The following is a 17701-nucleotide window of genomic DNA, read 5'->3' as shown; positions in this document are numbered from 1 at the left end:
CCACTTGCATTGTCATTCTCTCTCTCTCTCAAAAAAAAAAAAAAAAACCAAAAAACAAAAACACAAGAAACAACAAATGTTGGTGAGGCTGTGGAGAAAAAGGAACCCTCATGAGCTGTTGGTGGGAATGCAAACTGGCACAGCCACGGTGAGAAGACAGTATGTAGGTTCCTTAAAAAAATTAAAAATAGAACTACCATATGATCCAGTAATTCTACTGAGTATTTGCCCAAAGAATACAAAAACCACTATTATTTACAATAGCCAAATTATGGAAGAGAGAAGTGTTCATCCAGAGATGCGTGGGTAAGAAAGACGTGGTATACATGCACAATGGAATATTGCTCAGCCATAAACAAGAATGAAATCTTGTCATTTACAACAACATGGATGGATCTAGACGGAATAAAGCTAAGCGAAGTAAGTCAGCCAGAGAAAGACAAATACCATATGATTTCACTCATATGTGGAATTGAAGAAACAAAACAAATGAACAAAGAAGAAAAGAGACAAATTGAAAAACAGACTCTTAACTCTAGAGAACAAACAGATGGTTACCAGAGGGGAGGTGGGGGAGATGGGAGAAATAGGTGATGGGGATTAAGAGTACACTTATCCTCATGATGAGCACTAAGATATAGAACTGTTGGGTCACCACATTGTACCGGCTGAAATTAATATAACATTGTATGTTAACTATACTGGAATTAAGCTAAAAACTAAAGTAAAATAAAATAAAATATAAAGGATAGGAAAAGAAAAGAAAAGACAAAATAGAAAAGAAAACCCACAGGCCCAAAATGGCATCACTTAAGTTAACACATACCTAACTGCAGTTTCAATCTCATATAACCAAGGCACAGAGTCGCAAGTGCACCTGCTCCGAGGATCCCAAACAGACTGGGTTGGCCACTTGCTGCTGACAAAATCCGAAGGCAGAGACATAAGCGGAGGGGGAACAAGAAAGGGACTTACTCCAGTGAGGCCAACCCCGGGGAAGACGCAGGACTAACATCTCACTCTGTCTCCAGAGTGCTGAAAATATTCATAGGTTTATATAAGGAAAATGTGGGATGAAGGGCAGTGGGGACATGTGGCTGGGCAGTAAAGATCAGGTTGATCACGGTCTTGGGATTAGTCATGCCGGGTCTTGCTGGCCCAGGGCAGTCTTTTTATTGCTTGAGGGAGTAGTTTCAGTTCCCAACGAGGGATGCTTTGCCTGCAAGGTCTTTTGCCTGAGTGAAGAAATATGCTGGAAAGAAGAACTTAATTAGAAAGTACAGACCAAGGTCAAAGTGGAGATGATTAAAGTCCTTGTTCTCTCCCAGAAATACCGTCTTAACCTCATTTGTTCAGAGAGCTCCTCCTTCTACTTTCTCCCTTATGGGGCCAAACCGCCCCGCAGATTCTTCTGGGGCTTCGCTGTAAATGTTCACGTCTTTTCAGTGACACCCGCCCCTTCAGGGGGTTAGTGGTCTGGATCCTAAGCATTGTCTTCAGTCTCTCAGTAGATGCAGCAACGTATGAAACGCAATTATGTGCTTGTCGATCTTATATTCTTCCAGCTTGCTAAGCTCTCTTGTTCGTTCTCATCATTTGTATGTAGACATTGAACTATTTTATAGTCAGGAATTTTTTTAATCATTTATTTTTTTTAATTTACATCCAAGTTAGTTAGCATATAGCGCACTAATAATATCAGGAGTAGAATGCAGTGGTTCATCCCCTGCATATAACACCCAGTGCTCGTCCCAACAAGTGTCTTCCTTAATGCCCCTTGCCAATTTAGCCCATCCGCCCTCCCACAACCCCTCCAGCAACCCTCAGTATGTTCTCTGTATTTAAGAGTCTCTTATGTTTTGTCGCCCTTCCCATTTTTGTATTATTTTTGCTTCCCTTCCCTTATGTTCATCTGTTTTATATCTTTTCCTTATGTGAGTGAAGTCATATGGTATTTGTCTTTTTTTGACTAATTTCACTTAGCATAATACCCTCTAGTTCCATCCACATTGTTGCAAATGGCAAGATTTCATTCCTTTTGATTGCCAAGTAATACTCCGGTGTGTGTGTGTGTGTGTGTGTGTATACACACACACGCTATATATATATATATATATATATATATATATATCTTCTTTATCCATTTATCCATCAATGGACATTTGGACTCTTTCTATACTTTGGCTATTGACAATCAGTGCCAATGAGTTGGCCACAGGACCTCTCCATCCCCTAAATGAAGATGAGGTCACCTGCACAAGAAGACCCCTTATCTTTACCCCACACACAGGAGGAGAGCAGTCTTGCCTGAAACAATCCTTTCCTGTAGCTGATAACTTTCTTGCTCCCCTCCTTCTAGAAAAACTTTTCTTTTGTACGGCAATCAAAAGCATAGTGTCAGGCAGTTGGGATCAGAAAAGCTTGTTGAAGGCACCCGGGTGGCTCAGTTGTTTAAGCATCCAACTCTTGACTTCAGCTCAGGTCATGATCTCACAGGTCGAGCCCCGCATCTGGCTCTCAGCATAGAGCCCGCTTTGAATCCTCTGCCCCTCCCTCACTCGCACACTCTCTCAAAAATAAATAAACATTTTTGAAAAAGAATAAAAACTCAACCAAGGAAATCTGGGCATGTAATTGGCTCTATTCAAAGGCTCATGAGTTTGGCAGTGTCCCTTCCAGTAAGGAGACGGGTGCCCTGAGGAGCTGTAAGTAGCAGAAGGTGTTTAAAGGCAGGAGGGTGACATGAGGAAGTATTCTCAAAAGAAAGGAAGGATTTTTCCCCCCCAGATCGGGCCATCTTTTTGGGGGAAGATCTTACCCTGCAGGTGACCTCACCAGTGCTGATCAGGAAATTTCGGACCTACTGTTTAAAGGTCACATTTCTGGGAGAGGTTGAAACCACAGTGAGTCTTGGGTTTGCTGTTGTGGGGGCAAGTGCCTTCACTCGGAGCCCATTGTTTCTTTTCCAACAGTAGATAGCAGAGGTTGGGGGGGGGGTGGACTTCAAATGCCAGGGGTGGGGGCAGATGTTTGTGATGTATTGTCTAAGCCTAGGGAGCCTTGAATGGGTTTGTGGAGGAGACTCAGGGTCAGCTCCCTGGCTGTTGGACGGATCCCTGTGGGGCCCATAAATGAGACAGGGAAGGGACTGGAGGTCAGGAGGTGATGGAATGTGCTGGAAGAATGGACAGATACAAGTGGGACGTGGAGAAGACCCCACAGAGATGATAAGATGCTGTATCGTGAAACCAAAATCCAGGCTGAGGGGCTGGTCTTTCCCTGGGGAGGCTTTGAAGGAGAATGACACCAGCCGGTTTCTACTGTGTGCCGGGACGGTCACCCTCAGCCCCAGGGTAACTTTCCAGCAGGACCTTTCTGTCCAAAGAAGACAGATCAGTAGGCACTGAGCCCCGTGGTGCGATAGGACCTCTGTTGGCTGATTTCTCTGTGTTAATTTCTTTACTGTTCACAACCACCTTTAAGGCAGAAGGCATGATCTCTGATTTACGGAACGGGAAACTGAAGCACGCAGAGATGAAGTGACTTGCTTGACAGGCTACGTTTGAGCCCAAATCTGCTCTACCCGGGGACACCCGGACAGTCCCGCTCTTTTATATTGCCACAGGGCTCCACGCGCTTCATCAGTTGGCGCCTGACTTCTCCTCTCCCCGCAGGGGCTGGGATTCCTGGCTCCAGGCGGCCCTCACTTGCTCATCCTGATCTCCGAGTACTCACTGGTGCTGGTGGCCTCCTGGTCCTGAGGTTCCCTCATCTTTATCTCTTGAAAGCTGAACGAGGCGTAATGGAGCTCCTGCTGCTCACCCGAGGGAGGGGCATCCCCGGCAGGGGTCGTTTGATCTGGGGGGCTGTCTGGCCAGGGCTTCTTCCTGGAACCCTGAGTGAAAGAGAAACGAGAGAGTCGGAGAAGGAATGAGGCAGACGTGGCCCCCCTCAAGGGAGGTTGGGCTAATGGGACATTTGTTCATTCATCCTCCTATTCACACACATTTCCTACGAACCCAATGATTCACTCATCCATTTATTTTTTTAAGTTTACTTATGTATTTTGAGAGAGAGAGAGAGAGAGAGCAGGGGAGGGCCAGAGGGAGTGAGAGAGAGGGAGAGAGAGAACCCCAAGCTGATAGTGTGGAGCCTGATGCTGGGCTCAAACTCACGAACCGTGAGATCATGACCTGACCTGACCTGAAGTCAAGAGACACCTACCCGACTGAACTACCCAGGTGCCCTTCACTCATCCATTTAAAATTCTGTAACGCTATGACTGATTAGGCCATACTGAAGGCTTACTAATTACATTTAATTCACACACACACACACACATACACACACAGTATGAATGATACTTATTATTCCCATTTTACAGACATGGTAGACTGAGGTGGGAGGCCCAAGATTACTCATCTAGTAACAGACAGAGCCAGGAACCAAACTCAGGCCTGTTGTGTTATTGGAAATAAAAAGAGGAGAAAATATGTGAACAAAAATAGTGGCGATAAAATTGAATTGAAGAGAGGTAAACCATTCCAGCTGAAAGGGCCCACAAGCACAAGAAAAAAGACCAGGGAAACCTCACACCCCAATACAGTATAGTAAATTTTAAGAATATCAAAACCAGGGCGCCTGGGTGACTCAGTCAGTTAAGTGTCCGACTCTTGGTTTTGGCTCAGGTCACGATCTCAAGGTTCGCGAGTTTGATCCCCGCATCAGGCTCAGCGCTGCTGGATGGAGAGCCTGCTTGGGATTCTCTCTCTGCCCCTCTCCTGCTCTCCCTCAAAATAAATAAATAAACTTAAAAAAAAATAAACTTAGAAAAAAAAAAGCTTTAAGAAGAAAAAAAAGAATATCAGAACCAAAGGGAAAGTGTAATGTGTTTTCAGTTTGGGTTTTCTTGTATTAAGACTTCTGAGGACTTGTGGGTTTGAGAACATTTATTTAATGCTCTGATCAACCGAGCTCCACCAACCGAGCCAGCCAGGCACCCCAACCTAGGATCCTTTACAAATTTTTTAAATTTTAACTTATTTTATTTTTTATTTTTTAAAATTTACATCCAGGGGCGCCTGGGTGGCTCAGTCGGTTAAGCGGCCGACTTCGGCTCAGGTCATGATCTCACGGTCCGTGAGTTCAAGCCCCGCGTCGGGCTCTGTGCTGACAGCTCAGAGCCTGGAGCCTGTTTCAGATTCTGTGTCTCCCTCTCTCTGACCCTCCCCTGTTCATGCTCTGTCTCTCTCTGTCTCAAAAATAAATGAACGTTAAAAAAAATTTTTTTTAAATAAAAAAAATAAAAAAATAAAATAAAATAAAAATTTACATCCAAATTAGTTAGCATATAGTGCAACAATGATTTCAGGAGTAGGTTCCTCAGTGCCCCTTCCCCATTTAGCCCATCCCCCCCTCTCACAACCCCCCTTTTTAATTTTTTAAGTAGGTTCCACACCCAACGTGGGGGCTGGAACTCACCACCCCAAGATCAAGAGTCACATGGTCTTCCAACTGAACCAGCCAGGCACCCCTGCGATATTTGTTAAATCAAAAAAACAAAAAAAAAAAACAAAAAAAAAACCCTGTTAAAAATAGTTCAGTGTCTACATACAAATGATGAGAACGAACAAGAGAGCTTAGCAAGCTGCAAGAATATAAGATCGACAAGCACATAATTGCGTTTCATACGTTGCTGCATCTAGTGAGAGACTGAAGACAATGCTTAGGATCCAGACCACTAACCCCCTGAAGGGGCGGGTGTCACTGAAAAGACGTGAACATTTACAGCGAAGCCCCAGAAGAATCTGCGGGGCGGTTTGGCCCCATAAGGGGGAAAGTAGAAGGAGGAGCTGTCTGAACAAACGAAGGAACTGGCTGGTGTTCAGTCTTTAGTCACTTACTGCCCACAATCCGTGTTCCACAGACCTCTGTTTACCAGAGGCCAGAGTCTGAGTGTGCTTACTTTCCCCATCACTGATTCAGGGGAGTGAGTCATTTGTTGAAATATGGAATCTTGGGGCGCCGGGGTGGCTCAGTCGGTTAAGCGTCCAACTCTTGATTTCAGCTCAGGTCGTGATCTCACGGTTCACGGGATGGAGCCCCACATCGGGTTCTGCACGGACATGCGGAGCCTGCTTGGGATTCTCTCTCTCTCTCTCTCTCTCTCTCTCTCTGACCTTCCCCCACTCATGCTGTTGCATGTTCTCTCTCAAAATAAATAAACATGAAAAAAGAAAGATTCTCTCTCTCTCTCCCCCTCTCCCTCACTTCTCTCTCTCTCTGCCTCACTTGTGCGTGTGCGCTGTCTCTCTCTCTCAAGTTAAAAAAAAAGAAATCTCTTAGAAGAAAAATACATCCGCAGAGAATGCATGAGATCAGGTGTTTCTTCTTCTGTATCTAAAGTCTAAAAGGATGAGTTGATTTTTGAAGGAAATGACACTATATTTGCATGAAATCAGCTGCTTTGATTCAGCAGCCATGGCAATGCTTTTAATTTTTAATTTTTTTAATGTTTTACTTATTTTTGACAGAGAGAAAGACAGACTACGGGCAGGGGATGGGCAGAGAGGGAGCCACAGAATCCCAAGCAGGTTCCAGGCTCTGAGCTGTCAGCACAGAGCCTGACGCGGGGTTCGAACTCATGAGCTGCGAGATCATGACCTGAGCCGAAGTGGACGCTTAACCGACCGAGCCACCAGGCGCCCCAAAGCCATGACAATTTAAACCAAGAATATCACAAACTTTTCAGACAGTATCCATATCTCTGTAAAAGAATGGTTCAGCAGGCTTATGAATCATATCTAAGAATGCTCCAGCTACCAAACCAGCAAGACTCTAAATGACATCTAAGACCAATCTGTAATTTTTTTTAAATGTTTTCATTCCGCATATCAGCGATAAGTGATCAGAAAATGCACTTTTAAAAAGATGGCATTTATAACAGTAACAAAACTAGTATTAAGGAAGAAAACCGACAAAAGGTTCACAAGATGTGTTGAAGGATTTCTACATCTTTCTTGGGGAAAAAAAAACTTAAACTAATAGATAACCTGTTTTTGCAGACAAGGAGACTTGAGTTTATACATAAGTATATTCTTCCCAAGTTGATCTACAGATGCAATGTCATTCCAGCCAAAACACTAACAGGAGTGTTTTTTGGAACTTGATAAACCGATTCTAATATTTAATAGAACAGCAAAAGTCCAGGTATAGCCAAGACACTATTTAAAAGAAGATTAAGGAGAGGATCCTGCTCTATCAGATAGTAGGACTTAGTTTTGGGTCTGTAGATTCTATTGCCTCTATAGACAGTTCTGACTCGGGGACAGTAAAATCGACCACTGGAACAGAATAGAAGGCCACAGACAGAGGCCACGCACGTATAGACTTCTGATGTCTGACAGAGTAGATGGCACATCAGCAGAGACGAGAGAGAGACATTATTCCACATGTCGAGGAGGAACATACATAGATCAAAACTGCACACCACACACAAATCAACTCCGGGTAGATTAAGGCTTCACGTGTCCAAAGGAATACGTAAAACTTTTAGTAGAAACTATACTTGAATATCATTCTAATCTTAGGAGAAGAGAGACTTTTTTTAGGGGCACTCGGGTGGCTCAGTTGGTTAAGCCACCAACTCTTGATTTCGGCTCAGGTCATGATCTCATGGTTTGTGAGTTCGAGGCCCACATCAGGCTCTGTGCTGACAGGGAAGAACCTGCTTGGGATTCTCCCTCTCCCCCTCTCTCTGCCCCTCCCCTGCTCTCTCTCTCTCTCTCTCTCTCTCTCTCTATTTCAGAATAAACAAATAAAAACTTTAAAAAAAAAGAAAGCTATGTCAATCTATCTTTTAAAAAAAAAAGAACAGAGAAGATTAGTGAATATGGTTATATTGCAATTAAGAACTTATGTTCATCAAAGGTCACCTTTAAAAAGTGAAGACAAATTACTCGCTGGAAGATATTTACAGTGCATATAACTGAAAAAAAGAAACCAGTATGAAAATGTATAAAGCTCTCCAATCAATTCAGTAAGAAAGTCAAACACCCTATGGGCTGCAGGGAAATGGGCTGCAGATGAGACCAGGAATTTTATTTTTTTAACATTTATTTTATTTTTGAGAGACAAAGAGAGAGAGAGAGGGCAGGGGAGGGGCTCTGAGAGAAGATCCAAAGTGGGCTCTGTGCCCAATGCAGGGCTCGAATTCTGAACGGTGAGTTCATGACCTGAGCCAAAGCCGGACGCTTAACTGACTGAGCCACCCAGGCGCCCCGGGACCAAGCATTTTAGAGAGGAGGTGTTCATATGCCATTGAAGACAGAGATTTTCATGCTCCTTGACAACTAATGAAACGCAAATCAAAACCATAGCGAGAGAGTGAGACGACCCAAAAAATTGAGAAAACCAAGCACAGAGACTATATAGGTCAACAGGATCCAAGAGGCACAGACGGGTGTACACATGGATGCGATTGCTTTGGAAAACCATTTGTCATGATAGGAACATTCACACACCCTCTGACCTAGTAATTAAATTCTTACGTAATGTTGCCAAAAAACAAAAAACCGAACGCTCGTATGTGAATCCAATGAGATCTGGAGCAACCCAAATGTCCAGCAAGACGAGCTTAGGCAATAGACATGGTCATAAAACGAAACACAGTAAACAGGTAACTGCAGCTAACAACAGGGGTAAATCTCCAGGACCTAATTTGCAGGGTTGGTGAGTCCACAAAGGGAGCCGGAGAAGCGCGCACAAAGGGTGCCACCCTTTGTAGGTTCTGAAATAGTTACACGAAACAGCGCGTATCTCAGGTATACACACATATATGGGGTAACACTGGCAACGAAAGATTCAGAGCAGCCTTCCTGAGGACGGGGTCACAGAGCAACACAAGCAGATGGAAGTTACTGTCGGTGTCTGAGGTCTGAGGTCGGATGGCAGGTTCATCGTTGCTCATCGTATTATGGACAAAACGAGTACGTGCAAGCAAACAATGCCTGTTCCAGGGACTGGCCATGAACAACGCATTCTGGATGACTCCACGTAGGGCAACACGGCCCCAGTTTCATAAAAGGGCAGAAGGGACATGGTGGACAGGGGCGGAGTGAGAGACAACTGCAGCCCCCGCCGGCAAAGACATCCCAAACACGACGAAATGCAGTGGTGTTGTGGGATGTGCCCCTCGAGACGGGGCTGGACACGGAGCTCTGGGGACGTAGAGGAGGGAGGCGTGGGCGTTGGCAGGGAAGGAAATGGCAAAGCTTTCCCAGAGCAGAAGATGTTGATACGTGAAGTGGGGTGACGGAAATGGGGACAGAAGGGCATTTCTGGTGGGAGGAGCTGTACGTGCAAAGGGTCCAAGCGGTAGGGGAGACCGCGAGAAGGCCAGTGTGGCTGCACCATAGCCGGACCAGGGCTGGAGTGGCCATCAAGGGACACCTCCTGAAGGACTTCAAACATGGGACAAGGAATGTGACTTGATTCTCAAAGCACTGGGAACAAGCATCATTGAAACTCCAGAAGGGGGGTGCCTGGGTGGCTCAGTCGGTTAAGCGTCCGACTTCGGCTCAGGTCATGATCTCACGGTCTGTGAGTTCAAGCCCCGCGTCGGGCTCTGTGCTGACAGCTCAGAGCCTGGAGCCTGTTTCAGATTCTGTGTCTCCCTCTCTCTCTGCCCCTCCCCGGTTCATGCTCTGTCTCTCTCTGTCTCAAAAATAAATAAACGTTTAAAAAAAAAAAAAAAAGAAACTCCAGAAGGGCTGGAAGGGAAGTAGGGAAGAGTGGAGTAGGGAAGTCACCTCCCAGGTGACTGCTCAGGTGACCAGGCTGGGGCAGGGGCAGGGAAATGCTGAGGAGCTCCGTCTGGAGTCCCAATGGACAGGTCCAGAGCCCCCCACTGCACGAGAAGACCCCGGCATCACTCACCCAGGCGACTGTACCCATGACAGGGTCTTCATTAGCCATGCCCTCTCGACTCCTAGATGCTTGCTTCCTGCGGGCTTTCACCCTAAAAGGAGAAAGCAGCACACTGCAGCCACGAAGGCTCCCGTGGGCAGGCTGCCTGCTCCCCGGCCAATCCGCTGAGGTATCCTGTCTGGACCAGACTCAGACCTTCCTGACAGGCCAGGAAGCACTCCATCCCCCTGGGTGACCAGAGGTTTGGCCAGACTGAACTTCCATCACGAAAGATCCGTCTAACTCAGAAAAACTTGTACGTGCCGGGGCACCTGGGCGGCTCTGTTGGTTAAGCTCAGGTCGTGATCTCGCGGTTCGGTTCGTGAGTCCGAAGCCTGCATCGGGCTCTGTGCTGACAGCTCAGAGCCCGGAGCCTGCTTCGGAGTCTGTGTCTCCCCCTCTCTCTGCTCTGCCCCTGCTCATGTTCGGTCTCTCTCTGTTTCTCAATAATAAATAAACGTTAACATTTTTGTTTAAGTCCAGAAGAGGCAAATCTAGAGAGACGGAAAATAGACTGGTGGTCCCCTAGGACTGGGGGAGGATGGGGACAGGATGAAAATGAAGGAGTGCATTTCTTCTCTCGAGCTGCCCTACTCAGCCCTGTACTTCTGGGATGAGGGACCTCCCCGCACTCCCTGCGCCTCCCCGAACAGACTTACACACAGAAGACGAGGAGACACAGACACAGGCACAGCAGAGCCATGGCTCCGGCGCCGCCCACAGCTGCAGTCGCGGTTTCTGCCGGGGAGAGCGACTTCCCTGCGGAGAGAGGGAGACCGAATTGCAGGACTCAGTCTCTTGCCTTCCTAGCTCCTTGCAGAACTCACTGAAGGGCCTGCTGAGGCCCGAGATGGACCACCCTGTCCCACCAATCGCCCTCCGCCCCACGCCCACCCAGACCATCTTCTCTAGGATGCAGACTCCTTCCCCACCCCTACTCCCACCCCCACCCCCCACCCCCGGCTCTGCCCACCCTTCCCCCACAGCCCCCAGACCTGGCAGCAGCACCAGGACGGCGTCGGTGCTCTGGGCCCCGTGCTCATTCCGGGCCTCGCAGCCGAGTCTGAGGTCGGAGCCCAGCGGCCCCCTGAGGCTCAGGGAGCTGTTGGCCCAGGGCCCCTCGGAGCTGGAGGTGACGGTCCAGGAGGCGTCGCTGTGGTTCCCCTCCAACAGCCCCTCCCCCAGCCGCCAGCGCAGGGTGGGGGCCGGTCGGGCACGGGCGGAGCAGGTGCAGCCCAGCCCCTCGCCCTCCCAGGAGCAGGAGGGGCCGAGCAGCCGCGGGGGGCCTGCAGGAGGGTGGGAGGGGCAGGGTCAGCGACGCCTCTGCTCCCCAGGCCCCGGGCATCCCCCCCCCCCGGGGGTCCCCACACTCACAGACCACAGAGAGACGCAGGGAGACGTGCTGGGAGCCCAGCGAGTTCTGAGCTCGGCAGGTGAGGACTCCTTCCTCCGCAGCCCCGACTTGAGGCAGCTCCAGGATGTGGGTCCTGTACATGGGGGTGGCATTCAGGGCAGGGGACCCCCGGAACCAGCTCAGCTCGGCGGGGGGGTTGCCGGCAGCAGCGCAGAGCAGCCGCAGGTCCTGGCCCTCCCGGATGAGAAGGGATGAGGTGTTTTCCAGAATGCTGAGGGCTTTGGGGGAGAGATGTAGAGAGAGGAGAGAGAGGCATTGAGACAGCCGCTGGAGACCGGCAGTCTCCACGTCTCCCTCCGTCCCAGGATCTGGTTGGCATCTCCCTCGCCTTCCCTGGCCCACTGACTTGGGTCCAACAGGGCTCAAAGGCTGGGCTTTACGCCCAAAAGAGGTTGACCTCAAGTGTCCGGGCTTCACATCTTCAGAGAAGGCTCAGTGCCCCCACTGGGACACGCCTGGACTGTTTGGTGGCCTCAGTCGGTGAGCTCGGCAGGAAACAGGATGGAGGAGGCTGGGGTGGGAGGGGAGGAGGAAAACCACAGCAGCGCCCCGCAGAGGTGAACAGAGTGTGCCTGAGCACGCCACTTTTGCACCCAGGCAAGGTGGAGGAGGGAGGGTGGTGATCTTTATCCGTGCTCTTCCCTTATCTGGTCCCATTCCAGCTACGATCCCCATCCCACATGGTGGAAGCCGCCCCCCCCCCCATCCAAGGCCAGGTCCCAGCCCCCAAGAGGACAGTTCTTTCCTACCTGTGACATTGCTGAAGATGCTGATGGTGAGGTTGTGGGGGGCATCTGGGGTAGAAAGATACGGCTCTGCTTCAGAGGTGAGGATTGGGATGGAAGCTGACCCAGCACCCACGGAGGGGTGGGGAGCACTGGGAAGGTGTGGGGAGCACTGGGAAAGGGTAGGGAGCCCTGACAAGGTGGGGAGCACTTGGAAGGGGTGGGGTGCACTGGGAAGGGGCGGGGGAGCACTGAGAAGGGGTAGGGGAGCACTGAGAAGGGGTAGGAAGCACTAGAAACAGGTAGGGAGCACTGGAAAGGCATAGGGGAGCACTTGGAAGGGCCGGGAGCCTTGGGAAAGGGTGGGGAGCATCAGGGAAGGGTGGGGAGCACTGGAAAGGGTTAGGGAGGACTGGGAAGGGGTAGGGAGCACTGAGTAGGGGTAGGGGAGCACTAAAAAGGGTAGGAAGCACTAGGAAGGGGTAGGGAGCACTGGAAAGGCATAGGGGAGCACTGAGAAGGGGTGGGGAGCATTGGGAAGGGGTAGGGGAACACTGAGAAGGTGAAGATGGCCGTCTTTGCTCTCTCTCCTTGCCCCACACCAGCTCAAACCCCACTGCCCTGAGGGACCCTGCCCTCCCCCCAGCACTCACAGGAGACATTGAGCCGGATGGTTCTTTCCACGGTGGCCTGAACTTCTGGCAGTTTCACCTGACAGGTGAGGTTGGTGCCATGGTCCTGCGGCCTCGGGGTGAAGGCCAGCACCGAGGAGTGCAGGCTCTCGGGGTCCAGCGAGTCCAGAGCAGCCCCCACCCAGGAGAATGTGAGAGGTCTTCCCCCTCCGCAGGACCCCGGCAGGCTGCAGGCCAGCTCTGTGGGCCAGCCAGACTTGAGGGGCTCCGGGAAGTGGATGTCGGGTTCCTGTGTCAGGTCTGAGGAAGAGACAGGGAGGTGCCCGGGCCCCAGGGAGGTGGGGACCTACGGGGTGACCCTGAGAGGGTCCGGGCCTCAGGGCCCAAGCTGACCCCGGGCCCCGTTATCTCTTCCAACCGTCCCAGCCCCAAGACCCAGAGCAGGGAATGTTCCGGAGTCCTGTGCCTGCTCTAAGAGGGGGTGTCCACATCCCAGAGCCCTCCCCCGGGGCCCCTGCTGTACCTGCCACCCGCAGAGTCATCGTCGTATCTGTGTAAGTATATCTCACGTCTTCTCCTCTCTCCACTCGGAAAAAGTAGACTCCCTCATCACTCCTCATGGCGTCTCTGATTCTCAGGGAGCAGTTGTAGGCCCAGGGGTCCCCGATGAGGTGGAATCGGCCCCGGGCCTCTGTCTTCACTGCTCTCTGTGGGTTGTTTGTAGCCACCAGATAACGGTTGCTTGAGGTGTCCCTATCCCGGAACCAGTATATGTAGAGCATCATCCGGGAATACCCCCACTTCCAGGGGTAGGAGAAGGAACAGGGCACGTGGACACACAGACCCTCCTGCACGGTCACGGATTCCTGCACTCGGAGCTGGTACTCTGGATCCTCCCCTGCGGGGACACGGAGGCTCAGCCGGGGCTACAGCGCCCCCCCCCGACCTGTGCCCAGCCCTCCTCCCGAGGCCCACTCACCCCCGAACAGCAGGGGCAGCAGCAGCAGGGGCACCATGTCTGCACCGGCCAGGGCAGGAGCCCGGATCCAGGTCCTTCTGTCAGGGAGGGAAATGCCCCAAATGTGGGGTGAGGCCAAGGAAGCCCCAACAGGAAGCCGCGTGTGACAGAGCTGTGGTCACCACGGAAGGGGAACTTGGGCAGCACGGGCCGTGGGGGGGTAGGGGGGTGCGGTGAGTTGGGAACTAAGAAATTATTTTGTCTCATCTCTGCATCTGACACAGCCCGTGAAAATACCGAGGGCCCCGGAGGCTGGGGTGCTCATCCAGATGTGAATCTGAGGGTGGTCACCAGGCCAATGCCATTTAAGTCAAGAGTGAGGTGAGCAAAGGACAAGAGCAGCTGGGAAAGAGAAACAGGGAGCCTGTGGGCAGCCTCAGCCCCTTCCCCCAGCCCTTTCTCTTCCCAGCTCCCCATCAGCCTGTGCAACCAGGCAGGGGCTGCTTCGAGGAGTTTCGTGCAAGACCAGTGGGTCTTAGGTCCTCCTCATGCCCTACAGTCCCTTTTACCACACCTGGGGCCCTCCGAGCCCCAGCCCCGGGACTTCAGCAGTCACGGGTGGGCGGGGACGCCCAGCCACTGCTCAAAGAATTTGCTGAGCCTACCAGGAAGTCAGCAGGACTCAAGCAACAGGAGGAAAATTTGCAACAGTTGTAATAGGCCACAAAGCACCTTGCCCAGGAAATACAATAGTTAGGAACTGGATGCTCCGAAAGAACAAAGGACGCCAACTGAATGACTTCTCTGCAGCCTTAAAGGATTTCCAGGCTGGGTGGAGAGGAGGGTCTGCAAAGGAAAAGAAGATTGCCAGAGCGAGAGCCGCATGTCTCCCTGCAGAGGGGAGGCCACGAAAGAGCAGCGCCTGTCCTTTGATGGCCACGACGAGTGGGTCCAGATGCAGAACCAGGGGGATGACGTGGCCACCTCGGAGCAGGATCTGGAACTGATTAAAGAGAGGGAAAGGGCAGTTCGGCAGCTGCAGGCTCACACTCTGGACGTCCGTCAGAGGTTTAAAGATTTGCCCGTGATGATCCGTGACCAAGGAGACCCACTCATAGCACGGAAGCCGACGGAGAAGGCCCAGAGGTGCGTGCAGACAGAGCCACGCCGGTCAGTTTCCGCAAGCTGCTTACGATCAGAAAAGAAAATCTCGCAAGAACGTCTGTATTCTGGTGCTTGTCCTGTTGGTTATCACTGTTCCCTTGGTACTTAGTATCTGACAGATTTATAAATGAAGCGATTGCCTCGGAGCTACCCTCTGCTTAGCTGTAGGGGGTCCTTCTGGAACAGACTGATCCGGGGAAGAGAGCAGAGGCCGGATCGTCACAATTGAGTTAGAAACTAGCTACCCGCTAGACAGTGTGTATCAATTTACACACACACTCTATTGATTTCTCAAATTAGGAGTTAATTTACGTGCATTTTGCTTGCTCTTGTATTCTGAGTGCCCTTCATCCCAAGGGCTTACTGGAATTTCCGTTCTAGATATTCTTGTTTTGACAGGTGACACTAGGGTCTTGTAATACCGCCCTTTTAGTGTAAACGAGATTCATCTTTTTACCAGCAACTGGGATAGAATTACTCTCTGGCACCCAGGATCTCGGAGTCTGGCAGAAACTATATAATAAGCCAGCACTTTTCATTATGGAACCTTTTCATTTGAATTTCTTTATCTGCTTTGAAAGATTTTTAGCAATGTGTTTTAAGAAACGTTTATTTCTTTATTTTGAGAGAGCACGAGTGGGCACACGAGCAGGGGAGGGGCAGAGAGAGAGAGAGAATCCCAAGCAGGCTTCCCTGAGCTGAGAGCTGGACCCGGGGCTTGATCTCATGAACCTTGAGGTCATGGGCTGAGCCGAGATCAAGAGTTGGTCGCTTAACCAACTGAGTAGCTCAGACACCCCTGAAGTTTTCTTTTTTTTTAATTTTTGTTTTTAATGTTCATTTATTCTTGAGACAGAGACAGAGCGTGAACAGGGGAAGGGCAGAGAGAGAGGGAGACACAGAATCAGAAGCAGCCTCCAGGCTCCGAGCTGTCAGCACAGAGCCCGATGTGGGGCTCGAACTCACGGACCACAAGATCATGACCTGAGCCAAAGTCGATGCTCAACCGACTGAGCCACCCAGGCGCCCCTGAAGTTTTCTATATTATCTGCTGGTGTCCATAGCAGCTCACCCATATGAACACTTCACTTTCTGAAGTGGTGAATTTAGTTAACAGTAAATGTCCCTTGGGGGACCACACAATGTTCCATCTTAAAGTATGGGCACCAGCCGTAGAACAAAGCCCTGCGGGTAGCGTTTGGCTGACAAATCGTACCGCAGAACATCGTCCCCGTCTTCTATAATCAGAGAAAATGGCCAGCACTCACTCCCACAATCCTCTTTTTCCCTAGAAGCTCGTCTCCCATCACCGCTTAGCCTTCTCGATTCTTACCTCGATCTTCTTGTGGTGACCGATTTCTTCTTTCCGTGCAGATCTATGGAGTGTGTTCGGTTAGGTATTCTGATGCGCCCGGGGCTTCCAGAATGGAAGAGACCCACCTCTGCTCTAGAGGAGGGTGGAGTCTAGTTGAAGTAAATACAAGGGAAGCATCCTGAGGGGACAGACGGAGCAGAAGGAGCACCTCCTCCACTGGAGGAGGGAAATAGACGCAGTAGGACCAGAAGGTATTGCAAGGATGGATTTCTGTTATCCCGTGAACATTGGAGTCGACGCCAGTCGCTCTTGGCGTTGAAGATCCAGTGAACAAAAGCGTGTGGCTTCTCTCAAGAAGCTTGCAATTCCGTAACGGGAAAGGACAGGACCCGAGATGATCCGTAGTCGCCTTCATCTAGAACAGGGGTCCGGAATGCGGGCATGTGGCCAAATCCGGCCAACCACTTTGTGTACGAGTCTGACTTACCCATCCGGTCGTGGCCTATGGCTGCTTCTGTGCTACAGTAAGAGTTGAAAAACCGTATGCGGAAACACTATGGCTGCAAATACTGGCCCTGTCCCTTTAAGGAAAATTTTGCTAAACTCTGATAGAAAATCAGATGAGGAAGTGGTGAGCCCCGGGGGAGAGGGGAGGGCATCTTCTGAGAGAGATCCTTCCCAGGAACCCATGGCGATAAGGCGACATTTGAGCACAGACCTCAAAAAAAAAAAGGAAACAGAAAAACCCTCCGGGGTTCATCTGCCTCAGTCTGGATAGACAAGGGAGATTTAGACACAGCATGCTTTTGGAAGGCAAACAGGAATGGTGTGGAGGGGTTTCATCTTGTTGCTGCTGCCTGGGGTTCTGTGGTCCCGGTGCATGGTGAATATTGCCATGGCCATGAAAAGGCCGACCTTTCCACCGTAAGGATTGTTGGGCATTTGATGGCAGGGAGATTGGCAAAGCTATGCTGAGGTGGGCTTAAAATTTTGTCCTTGTGGGGCACCTGGGTGGCTTAGTCGATTAAGCGTCCAACTTTGGCTGAGGTCATGATCTCATGGTTCGTGAGTATAAGCTCCAATTCCCAATCTCTCTCTCTCTCTCTCTCTCTGTATTCCTCGCTTACTCCCCACCCCCCTCCCCCCCCAAAAAACTAGTCCTTGTGAACCTGGCAAGAAAGTAAAGAGTCACTTTTGTAAATAATACTGGTTTGGAATAGTGATATTAGACTTATGTTCCTAGGAACATATGAAGAGATTAGTTTCTCCTCCCATGTTTTAGACTAAAAAAAAAAAGAAGAAGTTTCAATAAAACATTGCTGTCTTGGGGCACCTGGGTGGCTCAGTCGGTTAAATGTCCGGCCCTTGATTTTGGCTCAGGTTATGATTCCAGGGTGGCGGGATGGAGTCCCGTCACGCTGAGCCTGGAGCCTGCTTGATATTTTCTCTCTCTCCCTCTGCCTCTCCCCTCTGATCGTGTTTAGTCTCTTAAAAAAAAAAAAAAAAAAAAAAAAAAAAAAAAAAAAA

At 50.1% G+C, this 17701-nt stretch overlaps 1 protein-coding gene and 1 pseudogene across 2 annotated transcripts; one reads left to right on the top strand and one right to left on the bottom strand.

The window, feature by feature from the left end:
* Nucleotides 1–1789: 1789 nt before the first annotated feature.
* Nucleotides 1790–17261, bottom strand: LOC125917526 (sialic acid-binding Ig-like lectin 5). Of its 2 annotated transcripts, XM_049623706.1 has the most exons (10): nucleotides 16193–17261; nucleotides 13717–13793; nucleotides 13261–13635; nucleotides 12759–13037; nucleotides 12130–12174; nucleotides 11341–11598; nucleotides 10962–11252; nucleotides 10626–10725; nucleotides 9937–10018; nucleotides 1790–3895 (listed from the first exon to the last, which is right to left on the bottom strand). In XM_049623706.1, exons 2-10 carry the CDS (start codon nucleotides 13751–13753, stop codon nucleotides 3704–3706), a joined length of 1659 nt encoding a protein of 552 aa, XP_049479663.1. In that variant the 5' UTR covers nucleotides 13754–13793; nucleotides 16193–17261; the 3' UTR covers nucleotides 1790–3703. The 2 variants fall into 2 exon arrangements, with proteins under 2 accessions (XP_049479663.1, XP_049479664.1); XM_049623707.1 differs by lacking the exons at nucleotides 9937–10018; nucleotides 16193–17261 and having other exon boundaries at nucleotides 13717–14082.
* Nucleotides 14081–16127, top strand: LOC125917527 (syntaxin-12-like; annotated as a pseudogene).
* Nucleotides 17262–17701: the final 440 nt, after the last annotated feature.

This window comes from Panthera uncia, unplaced genomic scaffold, assembly GCF_023721935.1.
Source record: "Panthera uncia isolate 11264 unplaced genomic scaffold, Puncia_PCG_1.0 HiC_scaffold_1959, whole genome shotgun sequence".
Classification (NCBI taxonomy): domain Eukaryota; kingdom Metazoa; phylum Chordata; class Mammalia; order Carnivora; family Felidae; genus Panthera; species Panthera uncia.
This window is presented reverse-complemented; position numbering and strand designations above follow the sequence as displayed.

What these genes read in the sequence shown, in the direction of transcription:
- LOC125917526 (XM_049623706.1), bottom strand. Translation starts at nt 13,753, where the DNA reads ATGGTGCCCCTGCTGCTGCTGCCCCTGCTGTTCGGGG. An exon ending in GATGACTCTGCGGGTGGCAG is followed by an intron (nt 13,038 to 13,260) that starts GTACAGCAGGGG and finishes TCTCTTCCTCAG; the next exon opens with ACCTGACACAGGAACCCGAC. An exon ending in CATCCGGCTCAATGTCTCCT is followed by an intron (nt 12,175 to 12,758) that starts GTGAGTGCTGGG and finishes TTTCTACCCCAG; the next exon opens with ATGCCCCCCACAACCTCACC.